The following is a 26,779-nucleotide window of genomic DNA, read 5'->3' on the forward strand; positions in this document are numbered from 1 at the left end:
TCTCTCCTCTGAACTACTACAGCACAGAACCCTAGTTTCCTAATTTAACATGAACTATATACATTGTTCAGTAATACTACTGTTTCAAAATCAGCAGTCTCTTCTCCCTAGTTATATAAAACATAAGATTTCCTATCTCAGTCTCTCCCACAGTGTCTAACCTGCTGGGGTAAGTGCTCCGCCCGAACTAGCTGGCTCAAGGATTTTCAAAGGACTCACGTATCCATTGTTTGTTCAGCACCTCTGAATTCAATAGATGACACCCTGCCAACACCACAGCTTGCATCACCAACATCTCCCTAGGAAATTGTAGTTTGCTGACCTTCCTGAAGCCAGGCTTCAATTATAAACCCTGTTGTTGTATGGCTAAAAATAAGCTGGAAATATTGGGGTGAAGGGGAACCCACAGAATTCCTTAGGAATTGAGATTCCTAAATGAAAGAGCCATGAGAGTGCAGCTATGAAGACATGACAGGAAAACTTCTTATCCATCAAAAAGGTGTTAATTAGAACAAATTGGGAATTATATTTGGATCTATAGGCATCAATTGTTGCTTGGGGCTGTGGAAGGCTATGTCATTAACAAAGAATTTTCACTGACATGGAACTTGCAAGTTTTTATTTTATTCATAGACAATTACTGAAAAATCAATTATTTAAAAAAATATTACATTTAAAGTCCCATTTTGTATGAAAACATGGCTGAAATAAGATTGATACTTGTCTAGTAAAAGTGAAACTGTGGGAGCAGAGTGATTTGGAAAAGAAAAGTAATTTCTACAATAGTGAGATGCCAGCTTCCTCTGGAACAGAGCAGCATCTAGTTTCTTGGCTTTGTGTGCTAGCCAGGTAGCTGTTCTGCCCTAAGTCAAGAGCTTCCCACTTCTACTGTAGAAATAGTGCAAGTTCTCCCTTGGAGCCAATGTTTTTAGAAAGTTTTTGATGGAAGCATAAAACACTGGTGGCTCAGATTTTAGACTATGGATCATGTAGGAGACAGGTGGGCTGTGCTTCTTGGGAAAGTGAGCAGTGAACATATGAAGCAAGTCCTATTCCCTATCTTGTTTTTTGTTTGTTTGTTTTTTTGTTCTGCCAGGAAATTTTGCTGAAGTTCAAAGAAAACCAGTTCTGGAAAATCATTTTGACCCCTGTCAGACCTTGTGTCTTGCTATGGTTTGAATGTCAAAAATTCATGTCCAAGTTTAGTTGCCATTGTAACAGTATTGATAGGTAAGACATTTGAGAGAGGTAATTAGACACTGAGAGCTTCACCTTCATGGGTGGGATTAATGCTGCTATAAAAGGGTGAATTCTGCCCTTTGTCCTTTTGTCATTCTGCCTCTAACCATATACTTCATTTGGACTCGATATGAATTTTCATAGAACAGATAAATTGCCCTATTTCTACTCTCTTAACAACCTTCCTCTATGTTTTCCATACCTTTATTTATTTATTTATCAGGTCTGGTCGTGGGGCCTGAACTCTGGGCCTGGGTGCTGTCCCTCAGCTCTTCAGCTCAAGGCTAGCGCTCTACCACTTGAGCCACAGCGCCACTTCTGGCTTTTTTTCTTTTTGCCTATGTGGTGCTGAGGAATTGAACCCAGGGCCCCAGGCATGCAAGGCAAGCGCTCTACCACTGAGCCACCTTCCCAGCCCCTTATTATTTTTTAATTATTTAATTTTAATGAGGGAAAATGTGGAAACTCATAGCTGAGACAGTGTAATTGAAATTTAGTTTTTCTCATTTCATCTGCTATCATTTATTTTTTTCAGAGACTTCAATAGCTACTATGTGTTCTGTCCAGGTTTTATAGATGCATTCAGGAGAGGCAGGAAAGAATATTTACTCTGCTGGTGCCGGTGGCTCATGCCTGTAATCCTAGCTGAGATCTGAGCAACATGGTTCCAACCCAGCCCGAGCAGGAAAGTGTGAGACTCGTATCTCCAATTTACCAAAAAACCGCAAATGGCTGTGGCTCAAGTGGTAGGGCATTCACCTTGAGCTGAAAAGCTCAGGGATAGCACTCAGGCCCAGAGTTCAAGCCCCACAACCAACAGAGAGACAGACAGACAGACAGACACACACACACACACACACACACACACACACACACACACACACACACACACGAGTATTTACTCCATAAGTGGGGCCCTCAATCATTTTAAAGTGGGGATAAAACGACAATTAAAAAGCCATAACATTGGGGCTGGGAAGGTGGCTCAGTGGTAGAGTGCTTGTCTTGCATGCATGAGGCCCTGGCTTCCATTCCTCAGCACCATATAATCAGAATAAGCTGGAAGTAGCATTGTGGCTCAAGTGGTAGAACACTCGCCTTGAGGTGAAAAACTGAGGGACAGTGCCCAGGCCCAGAGTTCAGGCCCCATGACTGACCAAAAAAAAAAAAAAATTCGTGGCACTGTGGCTTAAGTGGTAGAACACTAGCCTTGAGCCAAAGAAGCTCAAGGACTGCACCCAGGCCCTGAGTGCAAGCTGCAGGACTGGCAAAAAAAAAAAAAAAAGCTTATTTAAGCCAGGTGCCATTGGCTCACAAATGTAATCCTAGCTATTCAGGAGTTGAGACTGAGGATCGTGATTCCAAGCAGGAAAGGTTGAGACTTTTATCTCCAATTAACTACCAGAAAACCAGAAATGGGGCTGTGGCTCAAAGTGGTAGAGTGCTAGTATTGAGCACGAAAACTCAAAGAGCACCCAGGCCTTGAGTTCTAGCCCCATGACCACCACCACCAACAAACAGCTTATCCAATTCCATTAATATATCTACTGTTTTAAGTGTCGATGGTTCAGATACATCAAATCAATCTATTCCTGAGGAACTGTATCAGACCTGTTCTTATTCCTATTTGCCTCTTGACAAATTTCTAATTATTATCTTGTCCTCATTTTAATTTTTTTATGAAATAACTGTACAAAGTTTCAAAACGCAAATAGTATTAGAAGATATATAACAAAAACAGCAAACTCACATCTCATACTCCTACAATTTCCTACTCCCTAAAGGTAACTGTTGTAACTCTGCTTAGTACTACTTCTGCTACTTACTTCCAAATTTCTAAATAGTATTCTTGTGTTAGTTTTATTTTCAATTTCAGGCATAATTTATTAACTTCCTACTTAAAAGGTAAGGATTACTTCAAATGTGTTTATTCCTCTCCCGTCTCTCATCCTCGAAATAAGAGTGCTATCATCAGCAAACCAATATTATTTACTTCATTGTTACTGTAATAGTCTGCTTTACAATAAATGTATACTAGCGCGTACTATATATTGCTGTATATTTCTATTATAATATATATGACTTAGTTAATATATTATTATGTACCATTACATTTTCATTTTCACTACTAATCAATATCCTTTTTAAGTATTATTACTGCTTAATTTGTTTTATCTACTTATCATAAATTGTTCTAAAATTCTCCTCTTATATCATCAGGTTATCATTCTACTAGTTTGTCTTTCTTAAGACAGATGTTTTCTCTAGAACCTTTTGTCTTTGCATGTTTTTTTATTTTTATTTATTTTTTATTGTGAAAATACTGTACAGAGGGGTTACAATTAGGTGGGCAAGATAATGAGTATATTTCTTATCAAGCATTGTAGCCTCCTCCTTTGTTTCCCCTTCCCATCCCTTCCCAGAGTCCTCCCGCCACCCCGTCTTTTCATTTGTTTAGGATTTCCAAGCCTCTTACACAGCTGTCATTCTAGAACATTGTTTGACAATCATCCTGCTCCATCCTGCTCATTCATTATTTCTTCTTTAGCTTAATACACTTTTTACCCATGCTTTCTTTTTTCTTTATTTCTTCCTTTTGGTGAGAACACATTACATAGCAGCTTCTTGAGAAAGAATGTTAAAATTGTGTGTGTGTGTGTGTGTGTGTGTGTCTGTGTGTTGGTACCTGAACTCAGGGTGTGGTGCTATCCCTTAGCTTTTCCCACTTAGGGTTAGCACTTTACCACTTGAACCACACCTCCACTTTTACTTTTTTTTGCTATGTTTTCTATTTGTTGCACTTAACATCTGTTTCTAGTTCAGTGAAATTCTTTATAAGTTACTTCTTGTGTCCTTTTCTCTTTCTAAAATTCATATTTGTCAGTCAGATAAAACTTCCTTATCTTGCATTTAAATTCTCTTTGTATTCTGGAAGACTTTCCAAATGCCCAATCCCTGCTATTTAGTTTTTATATTTCTGCTACTATTTTTTAATTTTTAGGACTTCTTTGTTCTTTGAAGATTCGTGTTAAAATAGTGTGTTGATTTTAATAGCTTCTCTTAACTATCACTTTGTGAAATATTACTACTGCTTGCATCTCCTCTATTTTTCCAAGTTTTTTTTCTCTTCCCATCTTTTGGATAACAGGTTATTCATTGCTATTTAAGAGCAAGGCACTAAAAAAGTAGGGTTCTTATCTGCTTTTAAAAGCTGGGACTTTTCCACAGGTAGATCTATTAAGGAAAAACTCCATCTGTTTTAGTTTTCTGGTAACGTATAGATGCCAACTTCCCTGAATCTAGCAGGAAAGAGGACTTTCCCATTGGTTGTACAGTTTCTTTTTTGGCCCTAAACACTGTGTGAGTTTTCATTTCAGCTCCTGATTTTTTTTCTTTTACATTACTGAGGCCTGAACTTGAGTCTCATGCTCTCACTTGGCTTTTTTGCCCATGGCTGGCACTCTACCACTTGAGCCATGCCTCCACTTTCAACTTTTTGATGGTTAACTGGAGATAAGAGTCTCCTAGATTTTTCTGCCCAGGTTGGATTTGAACCTCGATTCTCAGATCTTAACCTCCTAAAAGCAGCTGGGATTGTATATGTGAGCCTTATATTTTTCAAGGGTAAAAGAGAGCCAGTTGCTTAGAAGTGGAAGATGGAGGAGAAAATCTAGATGAGATGACTAAGTAGTCACTTTACAAACCTCCAGTTTATATTCCACATTTAATGCCACGCAAGCTCCAACCTGCGGAACAGCACAGTGTCTTCAGGTCCTAAAACTAACAAAAGTTGTAAAAGAAAAACTGTAAAAGAGAAAACTAAGGAAGCTCCAAATTTGACTTTCTCTTTATTGGTCTCAGGCTCAATGATGTATATTTTGCTGAGTGTTTTTTAGACTTTTCTAATTTGTCTTTTGCATAAAGTTAAACAAACATTATAATCCTCTGCTGACAACTGTCCCATCATTGAATTTTCTGCTTTCCTTCAAGCTGACAAAGTTTAAGCAAATGACATTTTTTAAATTCCTTTTTTGGGCCTGACAAAAGTTTTTCCAAACAGGATTATAAACAGAGCTTACATTTTAACATCAGGATAAATGATGAATTATGTAACTCATTGGGTCATGATTTAGTATTTGGTATTTGTGTAGCACTGTTTCATTTTACTTATTCATTTCTTCGTCTCCATGTAAGTATTAAAGAATTCGGTAGCCTAATATTACTTAAAGTTTAAGCTTCTAATTTGTATTGTTACCAAATAGTTACTGTGTGCCAGGCATTGATATATGTATTTCTTACAAGAACCTTATAAGGGCCAATGGTATTGTGATAGGTGCTTAGAAGCTATTCTTGCTTTAAAAAAAAGTTAACGTCTCAGTTGGGCCTGGAAAAATCCAAAGGAGAATGAAAAGCAGGATAGAAGCTTAGCAACCCAGCTTGCATCTGTGACCTTTGCTCTAAGTCTCTGTGGAATACAGGAAGAGACAGGATTGAGGAGATAACATGTTGTGGCAGGAGTTAAAGCTACTCTCCTGTTGGGCACAATGACTTAAAAAAAAATTGTAACAAAGGCCCACATGACCACTTCTGATATAAACTGAGCAACTGGACCATACCTTGGGCCATAAAATCACACCCATGATTGGGACTGCTTAATAATTATGCACACCTCTCATCCTCTGCCTCCATTCTTCTCTATTTAAAGCTGTAACTCATGTTTGTACCTTGAAGATAAGCTGAAATTCGTAATTTGCCTCTTCCCACTGTGTGTCTGACACATGCAATAAATCTCTTCATGTACTGCATTCGGCAGAGCAGCTAGATGTGATATGTGCTACCTTTGGACTTGAGTCTTAGAACACTGGTTAGCATTATCTTTCTTATGGTTAGGAACTGAGGCTTCAACAGCATATGTTTTCTCTCATATGTGGAAGCTAGATCTAAAATACACCAGAACATGATCAATTAATTATAAAGGACTCAAGGCATTCACACACAGTGAGACCAAAGGAGGATACTCTTAGGGGAGGAATACAAGACTCAATGCCTATGTATCTCTGATCATAAAAAATAATATTTATCAAAATGAACTCCAGGAAATTGATACAAGAAAAAAAAATGAGGCTTCAAAAGAATGTAATTTACCAAAGTACAGATAATGTGAAACCAAGATTTCAAGTCAGGATTGACACCTTCAAATTGTATGCTATTCAACAACAAGGTATTCTGCTTTTGAATAAAATCATAATTTTATTTGAAATATAATGGCAAGAAGATCTATTTCTAGAATTATTGTGATGTGTTGATTATATACTTAATAAGCTCAAGATTGTAAAAATTCCAGAGCCATTGAGAATCAACCTCCTCATTACCTTTGACAGCTCAAGACATAACTGGCATAATGAATTAATTTGCTTTCCTTATACCCTTGATAAATATTGCTAATATGGTATCTTTATTTCCTGATCATATTGCTAAACAATATTCATTGGGGATATACTAGAAAATATAAAATAATGACTTAAAGCTTGTCATGAGAGAAGGGAGTTGAAATATTCCTGCTGATGAATTGAAAAGTAATTTCTTTTACTTTTGGGGTTTGAATTCAGAATCTCCTGCTTGCTAGGGAGGTATTCCATCACTGGTACTCACAACTGAAAAGTCTTAAAATTAGGCCTTTCCCAAAATATGTTATCTTTTTTTTTCTTTCTGGTCATGAGGCTTGAACTCTGGGCCTGGGCACTGTCTCTGAACTTCTTTTGCTCAAGGCCAGTGCTCTACCACTTGAGCCACAGTGATATGTCCCATTTATTATCTTTAAACAGCTTAAAATCCTGTAACATTCAATTTTCATAATTTATAGGGTGTAGGATTCTCATTGGATATGCAAAAAGCTTGATAAAAACACATAGCCTCCGCAATGCTTGATAAGAAATGTACTCATTATCTTGCCCATGTAATTGTAACCCCTCTGTACAGTATGTTCACAAAAAAAACACACATAGCCTCCCTAAAATCATAACTCTGCTGATGCTTATCCTGAGGAAGTGGCTGTTGATTTAATTGTGGTTGTATTATATTGGTTGCATTGCATTTCTGATAATGTTGTGATCAATGGAAGCATTAATTCTGGTGTGATATAAAAATCAACTAGCAGTGTGCTGAAGTATGTAAGAGAATTCATATATGTTATCTCACTTGGGGAGGTGGGAGGACCATCCCTCCAATTTGTTGCTAAAACCAAATGACTGGTAATGGACGGACCACGGAACAAAGTAATTGGGAACTGCTGCAGGCTTGCACATTTCCCATAGTGTGACATGATCTTACCTAGGTGATCCATATTCCTTTCTCTTTTCTGTTACCTTTCTCTATTCATATTTGCATTGCCCTATTTTTGAAAGGCTTTGTTCTTAGGTAACTGTCATATTTCTCTCCAGGGAGTTGGTTGATAAAGACTTAATTAAACCAGTGGCATCCTGGAGCTGAAGGGTACCAGTTTGTGAGAAAGACTTGCTACATAGGAATTTTGCAAATAGATTGTTAACTCTTAGTAGCTTGGAATCAGTTATAGAAGAGATGTTTAGATTGTGGAAATTAGCAAATACTGCTAATAACCCCCTGTTAGGGTTTGAATATGAACTGTCTCCTGCAGGCTCAAGCTTTCACTGTTTGGTAACCAGCTGGTGGCACTATTTTGGGAGATTGTGGAAACTTTGGGAGGTGGGGTTTGGCTGGACGAAATAGGTCACTAAGGTTGTGCTTTTAAAGGTTATACCTGACCCTCAGTCCCATCTTCTCTCTGCTTCCTGTTTGCCATGGGGAGAAAAGCTCTTCTTGTTATATGCTCCTGTGCCATGATGTGGCCAAGAACCTGGGGCCAAGAGACCATGCACTGAACCTCCTGAAATCATGAGCCAAAATAAATCCTTGTTCCCCTCAAGTCATTTCTGTCAACTATTTTGGCCATACTAATGAAGAAAGTTACCTAACAGGGCCCCACTTACCCCAATGAGAACAGGCCTATTGGACCTGTCTTACTACCCTTTCTAAGGGATCATGTATCATCAGTAGGTACACCTGAAAACCACAATGAATTTCTTTGGTTGGATTTGTCTAATAGGAATAAATTATAGAAAAATAATTTACAGGACAAAGCATTCACTGCAAGCTGCCGGCAGGGAACCTCTGAGAATGCAGACCACTGCATGGCCTGCGCGGGATTGAGAGAGAGTTCCCTGGGCAGATGGGTGGTGGCCTCACAGGAAAAATAATTTAGAGGCACTGACTAAGGGTTACCACCTAGGCAAACAGCTAGACCATCTTGGTAAGAGCCAGGTCTATTGGCATATCACTAGGAATATGACAGAGAATTATAAAGTTAAAAAGATAATCCCTTTCTAGGCCAAGAAAGATTTCAATGGATATATGTACATGCATCAATCCTTCAAAACATAGTCATTCTATTACAGTTACCCATTACAGACTAAAGCAATGAATGAAATACAAGAATGGACCATGTCTTTTTCAATAAAAGAACAAAAATGTGTACCATCAGATGGTTTGGCAATAACTTAACCTGTATATTAAAAAACTAAATTTACTAAGAGTGTCAAGTGTATAGATCAGAGGTTTCAAAACCTGAAAATATTGTATAGACATCTACTGAAAGCTTTAAAAAAAAGTAAAACTGTTGGACTAGTGGTTAGAGAAAGGCCAACTCTGCCAGGTACAGCAATGCATACCTGTAACCCCAGCACTCCAGAGTTTGAGTAAGCAGGATTATAGGTCCAAGGCAAGCTTGGGCTACATAGTTCAAGGTTAGCTCAGAATACATAGGAAATCCTGTCTTAAAACAACAACAAAACCAGAATAACAACAACAAAAAACAAAGACAAACCTAAGTTACTGATATGTTAAAACTACATTTATTTATAGTTCTATAGAATTGGCTTAATGGTAATTAATAGGTTAGTATCTTTTCTGTGTATTTTTTCTATCTCTTTCCTCCCAAATACCAATTTCATAACTATAAGCTTTGTCTATCTAAAAGGATGCATCAATGCTAATCTATATGAGTTTTAGCAGATACTATTCACTTTTAAAGTATGCAGTTAAGGAAGTACTATTTGAAGGTCTCAAAGAGATTCTCCCAGTAACATATGGAATATCTACTGATTTTTTTTACTGTAATTAGAAAATGATATTTGTAGCTATATTCTTTTAAACATTTTGTCCATATAAAACAGTGCCTAGGAGCCTTTAGAAAAGATTGAGTTTATTTCTGAGTTACTTTCTGTAGGTTCAACAACACTTGAGAGAAATATAAATGCAACAAAGTAAAAATATGAAAAAAGTACTTTATAGAGAACACTATGGTATGTGACTAGAATAATTCTGGCTTACATTTAACTCATAATTCTAAAAACATAGAGTGTAAAAATAAATAATAGATTCTAGGAACTAGAATTAGAGCAATGCTTTGAATTTGTTGTCACAGTTGTTTACTGTAGGAGAAATATAGTGCTGTCAAAGCGTGTCACATTAATGAACACATTTTATATGTAGAATTCAGTTTAGTATTCTCTTACAAACTTGTACTCATTAAAAAAATACATCAGTGAATTCATTTGACAAAAAATAAAATCAACATTGGCTTCAAAGCAGGTACTTCTGGAAGACTTAACTGTAGAAAAACATAAAGGACAGAGATAATGCATGGGACTTCACTGTTTGTGTAAATATAGACGATTCATTTGCTACTATGCAGAGAAATCAGGGAAAGGTGGGGCTCAGTTGTAGCACATGGCTTGGAAGATTATCTTCAATGTCTTACTGCTGACCTAAATTAGCACCTACTGTCCAACAGGAGCTACACAAGACAAGGGTGTGTAAATCTCATTGTCAGAAGGCCTGGGGGGAGGGGGGGGGGTGACTCAAAACTGCTAAAGTGCAAAGACATAAGTAGTAGTGATGTGTAGTAAACCCATTTTGCCACTAGATGGAGATCAGGTCATTTCCACCAGTGACAAGGAACCCTGCTTATAGTCAGCAAATTTAAGTAGGGTACCAATTACTTTTTTCTAACTACTTCTATGAGGGTCATTTTCCAAGCTCCAAAGTTAGAAGCAGACCTGTGCTGAGTAAGGTGTCCAAAATGAGGTACTTTGAATGATCAAAAAGGAAAGGAACTGTACAAGAGAAATAGATCTGGCTGAACCATCTTGCAAATAGTAAGAGTAGGCCTACATAAGAGCGTTTAAGTACATTGTTTCAGTAGTTACCAAGAGGCTTCACAAAAACTTAAAACAATGGCAGACTGGACAATTCATCCCTATCGTTTAACATAAAGATCTATGTTCACCATTTGTTTCTTGTCTGAGTATGTATATAACTATGTATATTTGGAATCAACCAAAATGGAACTGTATATATAAAAGAAGAACACTAACAAATGGCTATCCTAGTTTTTCAAGTGAATCTGTCATTTAATTCTGATCTCAATAACTTTATTACTAATTGTGTCTAATTTCTGAAAAAATTTGAACTTTGAGCTAGGATGATAAAACTAGTTATTTCCTAGAAAATACTGCATTTAGGAAAAGTTCAGATAATATACTGTACAATGTAGCCAAATATTTTAGTCATTCTTGAGATGTTAGATACTATAATGTTATTCAATTCTAACTTAGCTATATATCGCTATGCTATTTATTCATTGAATAAGTACTGATTTGTATACATGTAAGCATAAAATAATTTGTGACAGTTGAAAGAATTCCAGTTGTGATCAAATAGCTTCTATTACCTATAGCACACTTAGCAGATCTAAGTGTGAGTAGCAACAAAGATCAATGTTGTGTACTAGGACACTATACTATGAGCTGGGAAAACGAAGAAGTCTTTAGAAGACAAGAACTCTGGTGACAACTAAGAAGAGGTTAAGTTTGCAGACAATTAAGAACCATTATGAAACTCATGAGCAAAGGTTATTTATAAAGTCCTTTTGAGGAAAAAAAAGGACACAAAGCTTGACCACTGGAAAATGTGACCTTTGATTTTTTTTACAACATATGAGCAAGTCAAATAAAGTAGATGAAATTCAAATACAACAGTATTTACAATTAGGCCTCAATGACTAGAGGACAGAAACAATTCAAAGAGGGAAGTAATTTAGTGTTTAGAATAATACGAGAGGAAATCCTATGTAATTAATTCTCAAATATTGTTTTGGATGGTGGATAGGTATGGAGAAGGATTCCTGTGCTATGTCAATACTTCATTGTACCACATTCTATGTTTATTTTAGAGCAATATGTTTGCTTTAATTAAAGTGATATCTTGTTGTGCCTTCAAAAGGATATGCAATTGCTAGCTGACTTGGATTGAGATTTCCAAAACAGACTTTTAAGTCTTCAAGTATCTAACAGAAAGGTTCATTTCATCTACCCACATAGGTATTTCTGTTTTGATTGCAAAATAATCATATAAAATAGTAATTATTAGCCTATTACTAATGTAATAATTGGTGGAAGTGTCTTACTGACTGGCTCTTTGGCAGAGCAACCATTCTGGCAGGAAGGTACCTTTTCTTTTGGTAGATAAGAATGATATGTAAACAAGGGAAGCTTTATTTTGAAATCAAAATTTAAAAAATTACCAACCAATCCTTTTATTCTGTGCTTCCTATAGACTATGATGCCTTACTCATTCTTCCACACAACAGCCGGGAGGAGCTGGCTGAGTGATGCCTGGGATGGTTGGGTTTCCTTTGGCTTTGGTGGCCTTTCCCATGTTCTCTTCATGGCAAGTTGTGTCAACTCATAGTAACTGCTAACCTTGAATTATCTGGATTGCAGGCAATTGATAAAAGTTCTACTGGATGCATATTTTGCTAACTTTCTCTTGTCTAGAGGTTGCTTTTCAAATTATCTTTAAGTACTTGTACAAAGGGGTTTCAATTGAACATGTCAGTTTATGAGTACAATGTATCTTGATAATCTAGAGGTTTCTATGAGTCTGCTAAGTGCCAGATTCTTAGTGTTCTGTTGCCTAGGTAGCTAGGAGATGTGTTGTGAAAGCAAGAACAGATACAAAGATGGTACTGGAAACTGGCCAACGTGTCAGGTTAAAACATGTAAGTTGAGCCGGGTACAGGTGGCTCATGCCTGTAATCCTAGCTACTCAGAAGGCTGTGAGATCTGAGGATTAGTGTTCAAAGCCAGCCCGGGCAGGAAAGGCTGTGGAACTCTTATCTCCAATAAACCACCAGAAAACGGAAGCAATGCTGTAGCTAAAGTGGTAGAGCACTAGCCTTGAGCTGTGGTAGAGCACTAGCCTTGAGCTGAAGAGCTGTAGGACAGCACTCAGGCCCAGAGTTCAAGCCCCATGACTGACAAAAAAAAAAAAACAAAAAACTAAGTTGGTGATTGTATTTGTGTGTTGTCATGTCAGGAACTTGCATGAATTTAACAAAGGCATATTTCTACTTTCTCACATCTATACTATTAGACTTGTTTTGTTTTAACTTATGAATCTAAAGATTACTTTAGCTATTTAAGCAACTATATTCGAATGTTTGATCCAATTTTCCCAATTGTGTGTTTTGAATTAAATTCAAGTGCTACCTGCATGTGTTGGTCACCATCCTGCCCCATCATGTTCCTCCACTCCAGGAGTGACTGCTGCAGACGTTCCAGTCCAGTTTCCCAGAGCCTGACACACCCTCCCATGTCAACAGTAACGATGCCACTTTTGTTCCATTCAGCTAGCAGTGCATCGGTGTCCGAAATAGCAGATAGCCACGTGGTATATGGTGAGAGAGAGCTGGGGCTGAAAAGGGAATCCAAAGTGCAGCTAAGAAACCATAAACACAAAGCACATGATACATTTGCTATGTCTTTTTCTGCTTAAAATGTGTGTTCACAGCTGGGTGTTGGTACCTCACGCCTGGAATCCCAGCTACTCAGGATCATGGTTCAAAGCCAGCCTGGGCAGGAAAGACCATGAAACTCTCATCTCCAGTTAATTACCAAAAAGCTTAGAGTTGTGGCTCAACTGGTAGAGTTCAAATTAGCCTTGGACAAAAAAGGTCAGGTACAGTGCTCAGGCCCAGAGTTCAAGCCCCAGGAAACACAAAAAACTGAGTTCGCAACATCATCAGTTTCTTTATATTTGCTCTTATCTATATCACAGCTTGGGGAAGTAAAGAGGATAAGTGAAATTAAAACAACAACAACATTAATTTGTAAACTTAAGACAAGATAATAATGAATTTGAAAAAAAGGATTTTTGCTGGGTGTGGGCTCAAGCTTATAATCCTAGCTAGTTAGAAAATAGATTGGGTGGATCATTGTTCAAGTCCAGTCTAGGTTAAAAAGTTAGTGAGATCTTCCTCTCAACAACAACAACAAAAAAGCTGGGCCTGCATGTTCATAGCTATAAGGCCAAAGACCTGAGATCCTATCTCCAAAGTAACAAAAACAAAAAGGGCTTAGCACAGTGTTAGAGTTCCAGCCTAGCAAACTGAAGGCTTTGAGTTCCAATTCCAATGCTGCTAAAAAATAAAATAAAATAAAAATTGAAAATCCACATAATGAAGCTGAAGTGATTTAGAGTCACTAAATTTGCCACAAAGAATTTATTACTGACTAAATGCTTGTGTCCCACCAAATTTACATGGTGAAACCCTAGCCTTCTGTTTAACGTTAAAAGGACATAAGGTCTTAGGTGGTGATTAGATTCAGACAAGATAGTACTGGCAGAATCCTCACAATGGGACTGTCCAGATAGAAGTCTCTACAGGCTGTGTGTTCCACAATAAGAAGTCAGCCATCTGCAAGAGTCCTCACTGGGAGCTGAACTGGCTGCTACCTCCATCTTGGCTTTCTCAGCTTCTAGATCATGACAAAGAGCAGTTACACAAGCCATGGAGCTGGTGGTCTTTTGTCATAGCAGCCTTGAACTAAAAAGAGATAAGATACCAACAGATCCACTTGTAACAAACAAAAATAATATCATTTTCCTTGTGGACCCCAGATGATACTAGCAATTTACTGTTAGGAAGACAGGAGGACCAGGCAACTTATCCCTTCCCCCATCTGCCCTGGTAGACTCACTCCTGACACATCTATGGGGATGTTTTATGTTTTAAATATGCTTTCCAATAGATTCAGATTTCATTGTTGCCTTTGCTAACCTAGAAAGTGACGTGAACCTATAATAAGGAATTCATAGATTATTATGTTTTATTATTTGCAGTAGTAGGGTTTGAACTTGGGGCCTTACACACTTGCTAGGCAGGCACTCTATCTACCACTGGAATCATGCCCTGCCATTATTTCATGTATTATATATTTCACATTTGTTTCTTATATTCTATTTTGGATATACATATCCATGGCTATAAGAAGTATAAAAATCATATTTTAAGGCTTTTACTATGTTTCCACTGGACAGTACTTCTCTACATGAATGAATTATGATGCCCAGTTGGTATTGGCTGTACACACAGTTGCTCTTTCAAGATTTCTTCATGGCAGGCAGAATGTGTGGCCTATTTTTAAAAAATTAAAAAAAAACACTGACACAGAATAGTATGTGAAGGAGAAACTAACAGAACATTAGAAAAAGTATTAATGCTTTAGAGATGTTAAAACTAGATATTCTTTGCTTTTATTATGAAATCATCATCTGTTTTAATGAGATACAACTAAGAAAGAATAAGATTTTCCCTTAAATGACTAAAAGTCATTTTCTATTATGCCAGCACATTAAGGTGTTCCAAGACATTATACTAATATATATTGGAAAAAAGAAATCTCTTTCTTAGAATAATGATTTCATCTTTCATACTTTTTGAATCTGATTAACAGTCCCAGGAAATGAAACTGTGCTGCTGAGTTATTTGTACTGTTATGTTGAGCTATTTTCTTCTGGGTTTGGAGAAGGGAGTTTGGTGTCACTTTAGATGACTGACAGGCTCCTGGGCAGAAGGAGTATGTCAGGTAGGGATTTACCCACTGGGCTGTGGATGACCAGACACAGGTAAGAAAGTACATGAGAGATGGGGATGTGATCTTAACCCAGACAATAGTGGAGAAGAATTGGAGAAAGGAGGCTCTAGTCTTCAGGGAACTGTAGGGAAAAGGGAAGGAAAAGACAAAGAAGCACCATGTCAAGCAGATCAAAGAAGGTGCAAGCTTAGCTTGAGAGAGGAGACAAGCCATGGATGCACCCAAGGCAGGTCACATACTATCCTACAGTTAAGGACACATGCATTTTTCAAGGATCTTCAAGGACAGGTGAGCATTATTGTTTCTATTTTTGTATGACAAGCCTCAGTAGTTTAAAGGCTTCGCTGCATAGTTGGACAATGACAGAAGCAATGAATGGTAATGAATCCCATTCTAAGTCTCTGGGAATCCTTTAGCTACTGCATGACTTCATGACTAAGGAAACAGTAACAACATTAAACAAATGCTATTTAAAATCCTTTGACATTTTTGAATGCAGAAAACTAATACATAAAGTTAATAATTTTTAAATTTTCTGCAATACTAGCAATGCCATTTCTGGTGCAGAAAACTTAGCACAAGAACCAATTAAACAAAAGAGGATGAAAGCTAGAAATTATTAAGACTTATACATATGTAAAATATTTTACAATACTTGAATATTTTTCCAAAATGGAAATAAAAATGCCACTAAAGCATGCAGAAGAATAGCAAGATATACACCAATTATAACTTGGGGGAAAAAAAGAGATCACTTTTTTTTTTTGTTGGATGTGGGGCTTGAACTCTGGGCCTGGGCGCTGTCCCTCAGCTCTTCAGCTCAAGGCAAGTGCTCTACCACTTCAGCCACAGTGCCACTTCCAGCTTTTTTTGTTTATGTGGTGGTGAGGAATCAAACCCAGGGCCTCATGCATGTGAGGCAAGCGCTCTACCACTGAGCCACTTTCCCAGCCCCAGAGACCACTATTTAAGGAAGCAAAAACCATGCTTCCATTCAGCATCCTTGGTAAGAACTTGGTTCATTTTTTAAAATGACATATCAAGCTAAGATCAAAGGTATAATTAATTACCTGGGAATGGGGATATATCTGAGTTTCTTTGATTGAAGATCAGTAACTTCTATATAACCAGCTGTCTCTGGGGGGGTGACACCTGCAACAAGTCAGGACATGAGTCAAGTATTAAATGACTACTTGATACCAAAGCAGGACTCAAGAATGTTTGCATGCTGCTAAAGCTGAAGGAAGTTAGAGTAGAATTCTGGGACCTATTTGACAAGATACTAGGTCAAGTCTTGGCTAGACTTTGAGAATTATGACTCCTTCCAGGAAATACAAGGATGGTAAAAAGAAAAAAGTCTATTAGGCTATAATTCTTAATTTATTTTTTATTTATTTTTATTTTTTTAATTGTAAAGATACTGTACAAGAGGGGTTACAGTTACATAAGTAAGGCAATGAGTACATTTCCTCTTGAGCATTGTTGCCCCTCCTTTGCTTTTCCCTAGCCATCCCATCCTTTCCCTTCCCACCTCCTTAACTCCTCCTTCTGCCCCTTCCCTTCCCCACCCCAAGTTGTAGAGTTTGTTTTTTTAGCATAGTGTCTTGTACATCTCATTGTTACAACGGGTCAGCCTGTATCCATGTCTTAGCATTTTGTTATTTCCCCTCCCCAAATTAGAAAAATATATATATACAAGATGCAGGGCACATTGCAACAATGAGATGTACAAGATGCTAAGTTAAAAAATGAACTTTACGATTTAGGTGGGGGGAGAGGGGGAGAGTATAGTTGAGGAGGTGGGAGGGAAGGGATGGTAGGGGAAAAACGAAGGAGGAGACAGCAATACTTGATAAGAAATGTACTCATTACCTTGCTCATGAAACTGTTACCCCTCTGTACAGTATTTTCACAATAAAAAACTTGCTAAAAAAAAAAAAGATGCAGGGCACTGCAATCAAATACAGTGAAAACGAGTTATACCAATAGGGAAGAATATATGAAAGAAACAAAAGAAATCACATAGTACATTAAAAACAACAGCAACAAAATTAAATCCTCTTGTGTCTCTGTCTTGGGGTTTATTTTGCTTATCTTTTATGGTCATGTGTGCACAGCTTTTGACCTTTTCTACTTGTCTGGTAAGGTTATCCTAGACGTTTACTAGTTATTGCAAATAAGGGAAACCATGGGACCTGTTTCTTTGGGCCTGGCTTACTTCACTTGATATAATTTTTTCCAAGTCTTTCTATTTCCTTTTTTTTAATTTTTGGGTCCAGTCGTGGGGCCTGAACTCTGGGCCTGGGCGCTGTCCCTCAGCTCTTCAGCTCAAGGCTAGTGCTCTACCACTTGAGCCACAGCACCACTTCTGGCTTTTCTCTTTTTGCTTATGTGGTGCTGAGGAATCAAACCCAGGGCCTCATGGATGCAATGCAAGTGCACTACCTCTGAGCCACCTTCCCAGCCCCAGTCTTTCTATTTCCTAACAAACGGGGCAATGCCATTCTTTCTGATGGAGGCATAGACTTCCATTGTGTATATACACCATATTTTCTTGATCCATTCATCTACCGAGGGGCATCTGGGTTGGTTCCATATCTTAGCTATGGTAAATAACGCTGCAATAAACATAGTTGTGCTGGTAGCTTTAGTATGGCCTATGTTTGTGATCGTTTGGGTAAATGCCCAAAAGGTCTGCTGGGTCATAGGGGAGCTCTATGTGGAGTCTTTTGAGGAACCTCCATACTACTTTCCAAAGTGGCTGAACAAGTTTATACTCCACCAACAATGCAGTAAGGTTCCCTTTTGGCCACATCCTCTCCAGCATCTGTTATTATTAGATTTCTTGATTGTAACCATTCTAACTTTGGTGAGGTGGAATCTCAATGTTGCCTTGATTTGCATTTCTTTTATGGCTAGAGAGGTTGAGCATTTCTTCCTGTGTCTATTGGCCATTCTTATTTCCTCTTCAGAGAAGTCTCTCTTTAAGTTTTTAGCCCATTTATTAATCTGGCGGTTGTTTGAGGATTTGTTGTTGGGGGAGTTAATTTTTTGAGTTCTAAGTATATTTTAGATATGAGACCCTTGTCTGTTATATGGCTAGGGAAGATCTTATCTCAATCCGTGGGCTTTCTATTGATCTTGCTAGCTATGTCCTTTGCCGTGCAGGAGCTCTGCCATTTCATGCAGTCCCATTTGCCTAACCTTTCTTTGATTTGTTCTGTGTCTGTGTCTCTATTAAGAAAGTTTCGGCCTGTGCCAAGGAGCCCTAGAGTTTCTCCTATTCCTTCCTGTAATGTTTTCAGGGTGTCTGCTTTGACTTTGAGGTCTTTGATCCATTTGGAGTTGATTCTGGTTCAGGGTGATATATACGGATGTAGCTTTAGTTTTCTACAGGTGTTTAATCAATTTTGCCAGCACCATTTACTGAAGAGGCTGTCTTTCTTCCATTCTATTTTTTTTTTTTTTAGCTCCCTTCTCAAAGATTAGGTGGCTATAGGTCCGTGGGTTCATTTCTGGGTCTTCAGTCCTATTCCATTGGTCCTCAGGTCTGTTCTTATGCCAGTACCAAGCTGTTTTAATTACTATTGCTTTGTAGTAGAGTTTGAAGTTTGATATTCCTCCAGCACTGTTCTTTCTGCTAAGGATTGTTTTTGAAATTTGAGGTCTTTTATTGTTCCATATGTATTTTTGGATGGCTTCTTCTATTTCATTGAAGAATGAGGTTGGGATATTGATAGGTATCACATTGAATTTGTCGATAGCTTTGGGAAGTATTGTCATTTTCACAATGTTAATCCTCCCAATCCAGGAGCATGGGAGGTTTTTCCACTTCCTTAGTTCTGCTTTAATTTCCTTTTTCAAGTTTTTAAAGTTTTCATCATAGAGGTCATTCACTTCTTTCGTTAACTCCTAGGTATTTTATTTTTTGTAGTACTATTATAAAAGGAGTTGCTTTCCTGATTTCAGCCATGCTCTTCTCGTTATTGACATATAGGACAGCCATTGATTTCTGAGGGTTAATTTTATACCCTGCTACTTTGCCAAAGTTTCAAATAAGCTTGAGTAACTTGGGAGTGGAGTTCATGTGGTTATTTAAATAGAAGATCATGTTATCTGCAAAGAGGGAGAGTTGTACTTCATCTTTCCCTATTTGGATGCCCTTTATGTTTGCATCTTATCTTATTGCTCTAGCTAGGCATTCTAATACAAAATTGAAGAGGAGTGGAGAGAGCAGACATCCTTGTCTCATTACTGAATTTAGAGAAAATGGCTTTAGCTTTTTGCCATTAGGTATAATGCTGGCTGTAGGTTTGTCATACACAGCCTTTATTATATTGAGGAATGATCCATGGATTCCTAGATTTTCCAGAGCTTTCATCATAAAGGGGTGTTGGATCTTGTTAAATTCTGTATCTATTGAGATAATCATGTGGTTCTTATCCTTGTAGGCTATAATTCTTTAATATCTGAAAATAAGCAGTTGTTTTTCCCTATTATCTTTGTTTCCCCAAAGGGGTCAATGATTCGGCAGTTAGAGTTTATTTGAAAATATGTTATCATTTTAATTCTGTCTTTGATCTTAGGATGTCACAATGTGCTTTGTTGGGATTGCACAATGTGGCAAAATTAGCACTCAGTTCATAATCATACTAACCTGATGTAGAGTCCTGGCTCTCATGTTTCTTAGGAGTGATACACTGGTTGTTTCCTGTTTGAGAGATGAGGAAGCAGAGGCTTTCCAGAGGTCAGATAATAATGGGACTTGCTTGAGGAGACTTAGCTGGACAGAGATGGAGGTGATTTTGTCTCACACAAGCCCTAGCTGAGCTAGCTTTAGGTTAGTATCTATTTATAAAATAGCCCCATTTAACATAACCTTGGCAACTAAGGCATCTGAATAAAAAACAAACAACAAGATTCATCTACATCAAATCTATGTCTTTAAAGATTTTTGCTTATTTTCTGTTTTTCTATCTTTCTGTTTACCTATCTAATTTTTATTTAATTTTACATTGGAATGAGGTACTCAGGATGTCTACACTGAATTCATTCAATCAAAATAACAAATGACATTTTTATTTCATGTTTGAAGTTGAAAGTACTTTTTAACAGGCATTCTGTAAAAAACCAACGTATCTCTTAATTGTTCAACAGACATGTTTGAGTTTAGTTTGTACCATATATCCTAAGAACCACTTGGGAAGAGACAGAGATGTTGCCTTACAGTACTCACAGAATAAGAAGGAAGGTTTCCTTTTATTCTTTTTTAAAATAGTTTATGTGAGTCATTATTTCATTTGCGTAATATGTAAGCACTGACTACATTTCCTCATTACCCACTTTTATCCCCACTCCTACTGTTCCCCTTCCTATTTAATAGTCCTCCTACTTTCATGTCTTTCTCTGTGTGTGTGTGTGTGTGTGCGTGTGTGCACGTGCATGCACTAGTCCTGGAATTTGAACTCAGGACCTGGGCATTGTCCCTGAGATTCTTTTTCTCAAGGCTGGTGTTCTATTACTTGACCCACAGATCAGCTAGCCACTTCTGTTTTTTTTCTGAGTAGTTTAGTAGAGATAAGAATCTCATGGACTTTTCTGGCCAGGCTGGTTACCAAGTGTGATCCTCAGATCTCAGCCTCCTAAGTTGCTAGGATTGCAGCACCTGGCTTACTTGCATATCTTTTTAGTTAATTATTATTTTTAGAGTCTACATATAAGAGAAAATATATGATACTAATCTGAGTCTAGCTTATATTGCTTAACATGATAATCTCCAGTTCCTTCAATTTTCTTACAAACAACTTGATTTTGTCCTTCATTATGGCCAAATAAAACTAGTACCTGAAAGTTGTTTTTTTTTAAATCAACTCTTTCACTGATGGACATTTAGGCTGAATCTATAGCTTGACTACTGTGAGCAGTGCTGGAATAAACTTGGGTATGAAAGTATTTTTACTGCCTGTTACCTTTGATTCTTTTGATTACAGACCCAGGAGTAGTATAGAAGAATCATTAGCTTTTTTTTTCCTTTTTAAAAAAATATTCCTTCCAACAGCATACTACAAAAGAGCACCTTTCTCTCATATCATTGCTGGCAATTGTTGTTGTTATTATTATTATTATTATTGATGATGACCATCCTCACTGGGGTAAGATGGAGTTTCATTGTGGTTTTGATTTACATTTCCTTGATGGCTGAGGATGTTGTACATTTTTGTATGTTCTCTCTCTCTCCCTACACACACACACTTGTATTTATTTGTTTGAAACGTCTTCTCTTTCTCTATAAGCCACTATGGGCCTTTGAAGAGTTGGAAAGATCTTGAGTCAGGTCTGAGTGGAAGGGAAAGTCAAGGGAAGGTTCTAGGTGGCTAAGGAAGAAGAAAAGGGATATGCAGAGAAAGGATGGGTAAGTAAGAAGAGTTACTGTGTAATCTGACCACCCTGCTAGACTGGGTATGCACATAGCCATAAATAAGTGAGGGTATTTATTTTAACATACACACATAATCTGCATTGTACTGTACAGGATATAAGGCAATCTTGGATAAAGGTTTACAACACGTATCTTATTTTACAATTCTTGCTATAAAGCCTAGGTGAAGTAAGTTCAATTATTTATAGACCAGGATTCTTTTCCCAAAATGACCAGTTATTGAAACTGATGGGATGACTAGACATGCCTCATTAACCAAGTTAAACATTTTGGCTAATTATTACTTGCAGACACTTAAAAAAATCAGAATACTTTTTAGTTTTCCCATGATAGCAACATAAATCGACTAATTTTTAAGAACTTTTTTTTCTCTATTTTTCTTTTCTTTTGCTGTGCAAATTGATTTCATAGCATAGGGGTTGAGAAAATGCATTAGTGGTTTGTGTCTGCTATTTAAGAAGGAGAAAGTAAGAATTTTATTCCTAGTATATTAAAAAGTATTTTTTGGATTAAGGAAGTGAAAACAGTAGCCAGGTTTTCCTCCAAACTTATCCAAATGCTTGTCCATTCCTTCTAAATGTTTCCACATTGAAGAGAGGATAGAGGCTCAGCACATTTCTATTCCATGATAATCCAGGTGGATTTCAAAGAGAAGTGTAGGTTGTATTTAGGGATTAGTTCACTGGCCATTAAAGGGAAGTCACTGCTGCAGTGTTGATCATCCAGTTCCCATGAACAGGGGAACAGTTTATATGCAAGATGCCAAGGTCAGGAAGATATAGAAAGGCTGTCAGGCTAATTAACCAAGAAAAATTTCAAAGAGAAGATGAGATTATGCTAAAAATTCATTTCTTCTAGAAATGTAATTTGATGCATGCTTATTAACTATTAGGTTTAATGCACTTCTATGTATTTGTAGATAAATAGAGTGGGTGCATAATAGTAAGTTTCAAATTAGGATGCTTTCCAGAGACCTCCTCCTTCATGCTCCTGGAACAACTGTTGAGACCCCTGTGTGAGTGCAGATAAGTTCTCACCACAGTGCCACAAGCATACACCATGTAGAGACAAGGGAGAGCTTTCAAAACACACCTGGGTCTCTCTTTGCTAATTCTAACCTTCCAGAATGATCTACATAAATATCAAGTTATAAATATCAAGTAATAATAACAAACTCAATGCCCTCTACCAAAAGCAAGCTACCCTGGTAAATGAGGAGTTGGTAAGTTCTTACCTTTTGAGTAGATGTCCTTTAGAGGGACTTCTCCTGGGGGTAAAATCCTGACTACTTGATTAGTATCTATGAGAGTCACACAATTGCTCTGTCTTGGAGTTCCAGTTCTCTTCTTTCCTCCATAGAATGCTAGGTCTGTGCTACTCTGTTTATGCAATGATGATGGCCTCTTCCAAGAGTAAACTTCACTGGGGGACTGAAAAAAACAAAGAAGAAAAGAGAGATTGAAAAATAAAAGAGAAGGTGTCTCTTTGAGTACATCAACACTCAGTTAAGAGCTGTGTCTCTGCTTTTCTGCTTATCTGTTTTGCTTTTTGTCTGCTTATCTGCTTGCTCACTCACTCAATAAAGCTCTGCTAAGTTTTTTACCAAAAAAAAAGAAGAAAAGAGAGATTAAAGTAATAGTATACTACACTCACCCCAACTTTTACAGTGTAATCCTTTAAGAGTTTCACACACATAGGAAAATCACATTATCCCTCAGCCTTTTTGAATTTAGTCCAGAAGATGGCTGCTCCACCAATCATTATATCCTAGACAAGTGTGAAATGTATAGGCCATTTTTTTTTTAAATAAATTACAATTAAAAGGAAATACAGCAGAATAGAGTGTCAGTGGACTCACATCTATAATCCTAGTATGAGGCTCCATCTTCAAAATAACCAATAAAAACTGGGTTGGAGGAAAAGCTCAAAGTGAAAAGTACCATCCAAGCAAACAAACTAACAAAGTACAAGGCCCTGAGTTCAAAATCCACTATTGACAAAAAGTAATAAAAGTGACACGTACCTAACTTTTGGCGTAAAGAAGAGAACATGACAAACTTTTAAAGCCCTTGGAGTGGCCTTTCCTACCCACATGTCTTTGTCTCTTATGAGTTTAACCGTTTTCTTATGTATGACTTTAAATTTTTACCATATGAATTTGCCCTTCCTAATATCATAGGCATATTTTTCCTATGTTTTCTTTGACAGTATTTTTTTTTTTTGGTCGGTTGTGGGGCCTGAACTCTGGGCCTGGGCACTGTCAGCTCAAGGCTAGCACTCTACCACTTGAGCTACAGCGCCACTTCCAGGTTTTTTTCTGCTTACGTGGTGCTGAGGAATCGAACCCAGGGCCTCATGCATGCAAGGCAGGCACTCTACCACTGAGCCACCTTCCCAGCCTTCTTTGAAAGTCTTAAAGTAGTATCTTTCATGTTTAAGTTCTTAACCAATAAAAATTTATTTCAATGAACAGTGTGAAGCAGGACCCAAATTCATCCTTTCCCACATGGACAGCTTTTTCTTATCCAAATACCACCAGCCTTTGTCCATTGGTATTCAATGCTGTCAAAAAGACAGCCCATAGTCACATGCTTTCTGTTCTGTTCTCTCTCGTTCTCTCTCTCTCTCTCTTTCTCTCTCTGTGCATACTTTTTGTGGCTCTTCCTCTCCCCTTTTCTTTCCTCACCCCTTCTCTCCTTCCCTTCTCTTCTCTTCCTTTCCCATCTCTTATTATACTGGAGTTTGAACTCAGGGATGAGCACTTGCTGTCAGGCTCTGAGTCACTTAAGCAATACTCAGTTCTTTAACAGTACCTTTTCCTTCCTTCCTTCGTGTGTGTGTGTGTGTGCGCGCGCGTGCGCACGGGCCCACGCACGCGCGTACTAGTCCTAGGATTTGAATTCAGGGTTTGGACATTGTCCCTGAGCTTTTTATTTGCTCAGGGCTAGTACTCTATTGCTTGAGCCACAGCTTCACTTACAGCTTTATTGTATTTAACTGGACATAAGAATCTCATAGACTGGGCTGGGAAGTTGGCTCAGTGGTAGAGCGCTTGCCCTGCATGCCTGAGGCCCTGGGTTTGATTCCTCAGCACCACATAAGCAAAAAGAAAAAAACCTGGAAGTGGCGCTGTGGCTCAAGTGGTAGAGTGCTAGCCTTGAGCTGAAGAGCTGAGGGACAGCGCTCAGGCCCAGAGTTCAGGCCCCACAACCAGACCCCTCCTCCTTCCCCCCCCCAAAAAAATATCTCATAGACTCTTCTACCCAGGCAGGCTTCAAATCGAGATCCTCAGATCTCAGCCTCCTGAGTAGCTACACTTACAGGTGTAAGCCACTGATGTCTGGATTTTAACATTATCTTTTATAGAAGTTTTACATTTTGATAAACTATACTCTATTTTTCTTTGTGTATTGTTTATGATAATATAGTGTTTAATAAAATAAAAATACCTTTGTCTTTTTGTGTGTGTGTGTGCTTTGTCTTTTGAGAGAAGGTCTCATTATATAGTTCAGGCTGGTCTCAAACTCTTAATTCAGCAACTCCTACTTCAGCTCTTCCTTAGTGCTGGAATTAGAAGTATGTGTCACCATACCTGGTCTTCTTTTTGATTTTGAGATAATGTAACAGGATGGCCTGGAACTCATTATATAATGGCTGATCTGAAACTAATTCTCTTGTCTTAGCCTTTCTAGTACTGGGATTACAAATGTGTGCCATTGTGCCTATCTTCCTTGTCTTTTTTTTTTTTTTTGTGGAACTTGAACTCTAGGCCTGGGCACTGTCCCTCAGCTCTTCACTTAAGCTCTACCATGTGAGCCACAGCACCACTTCCGGTTTTTCTGGTGGTTTATTTGAGATTAGAGTCTTGGGGACTTTGCTGTGTGGGCTGGCTTTGAACCATGATCCTCAGATCTTAGCCTTCCAAGTAGCTAAGATTATAGGCATGAACCACCAGCGCCCGGCTCTTCCTTGTCTTATTTTTGATAATACAATGCATTTAAAGTTCACTATTGAGAATCATACTTCCATATATTTTTAAAGCAGCTATGTGATAGAGGAGGTGGGAAGGACAGAATGGTAGGGGAAAAACAAAGGAGGAGGCAACAATGCTGAATAAGAAATGTACTCATTCATGTAACTATAACCCCTCTGTACAGTATTTTCATAATAAAAAACTTATTTAAAAAAAGAAAACAATTTGTTGACTTTGATAATTGTATGACAAGCTAATTGGAGGGTGGCACACTCCTTAACTAATAGTTCTATAAATAATACAAAGAAATTCACATAGAAGGGGCTGGGAAGGTGGCTCAGTGATAGAGCGCTTACATTGCATGCATGAGGCCCTGGGTTCGATTCCTCAGCACCATATAAGCAAAAAGAAAAAAGCCAGAAGTGGCGCTGTGGCTCAAGTGGTAGAGCACTAGCCTTGAGCTGAAGAGCTGAGGGACAGCCCAGGCCCAAAGTTCAGGCCCCACGTCCGGACCCCCACCCCCCCCCCCCCCAAAAAAGAAAGAAATTCACATAGAAGCAGAAAGAGGGTGGTATAGTAGAAATGACATGAGTTAGAATCACAACTTACAGTCAAGTCTCAGGTCCCTTATATAAGCTCTTTTGCCCTAGGGGAACTTAATTTCTCTGTTTCTGTTTCTTCATCCATAAAACAAAAAAAAAATATTAAACATCTTTCTTCCCTTTCATTAAGGCTTCTGTAGACACTTTTTTCCAACAATACGTTCCATTTTGAGTTATATTATATAATAGCTAATCCTTTTTACTTAATAATTAGGAAGGCATATGGCAAAGCCCTAAGTCACATCTTATCCTCTGGGTTTTCTATTTCAAATGTCTTATATCCTGAAGCACTCAGCAGTCATTAATTACATAAAAATGTTGAGGCATATGGGATTGGTGTATTCTCTTTAAATGATTCTATCAGCCCACATAAAAGCTACAAAGGAAATTATTAAAATTAAATGCTGCATCAGAACACATGGAGCTATCTAAGGGTATTAGATGATAATCTGTACTGAAATGAACTTTGTATTTCCTTTCTGCAGATTGTCATTAGGGGAAGATAGTGTCC

The 26,779-nt window shown here is 37.9% G+C and overlaps 1 protein-coding gene across 2 annotated transcripts in view; it reads right to left on the bottom strand.

The window, feature by feature from the left end:
* Vwa8 (von Willebrand factor A domain containing 8) overlaps positions 1–26,779 on the bottom strand; it is a 295,472-nt gene that overhangs the window by 74,099 nt on the left and 194,594 nt on the right. For both annotated transcript variants that reach the window (XM_042685395.1, XM_042685396.1), the window contains 3 exons: positions 22,928–23,123; positions 16,325–16,406; positions 12,867–13,071 (listed from right to left, as the gene is read on the bottom strand). In XM_042685395.1, the coding sequence (XP_042541329.1) occupies positions 12,867–13,071; positions 16,325–16,406; positions 22,928–23,123 (483 nt within the window). The remainder of the gene's footprint in view (positions 1–12,866; positions 13,072–16,324; positions 16,407–22,927; positions 23,124–26,779) is intronic.

This window comes from Dipodomys spectabilis, unplaced genomic scaffold (assembly GCF_019054845.1).
Source record: "Dipodomys spectabilis isolate Male_0828 unplaced genomic scaffold, ASM1905484v1 ptg000095l, whole genome shotgun sequence".
NCBI classification, from domain to species: Eukaryota; Metazoa; Chordata; class Mammalia; order Rodentia; family Heteromyidae; genus Dipodomys; species Dipodomys spectabilis.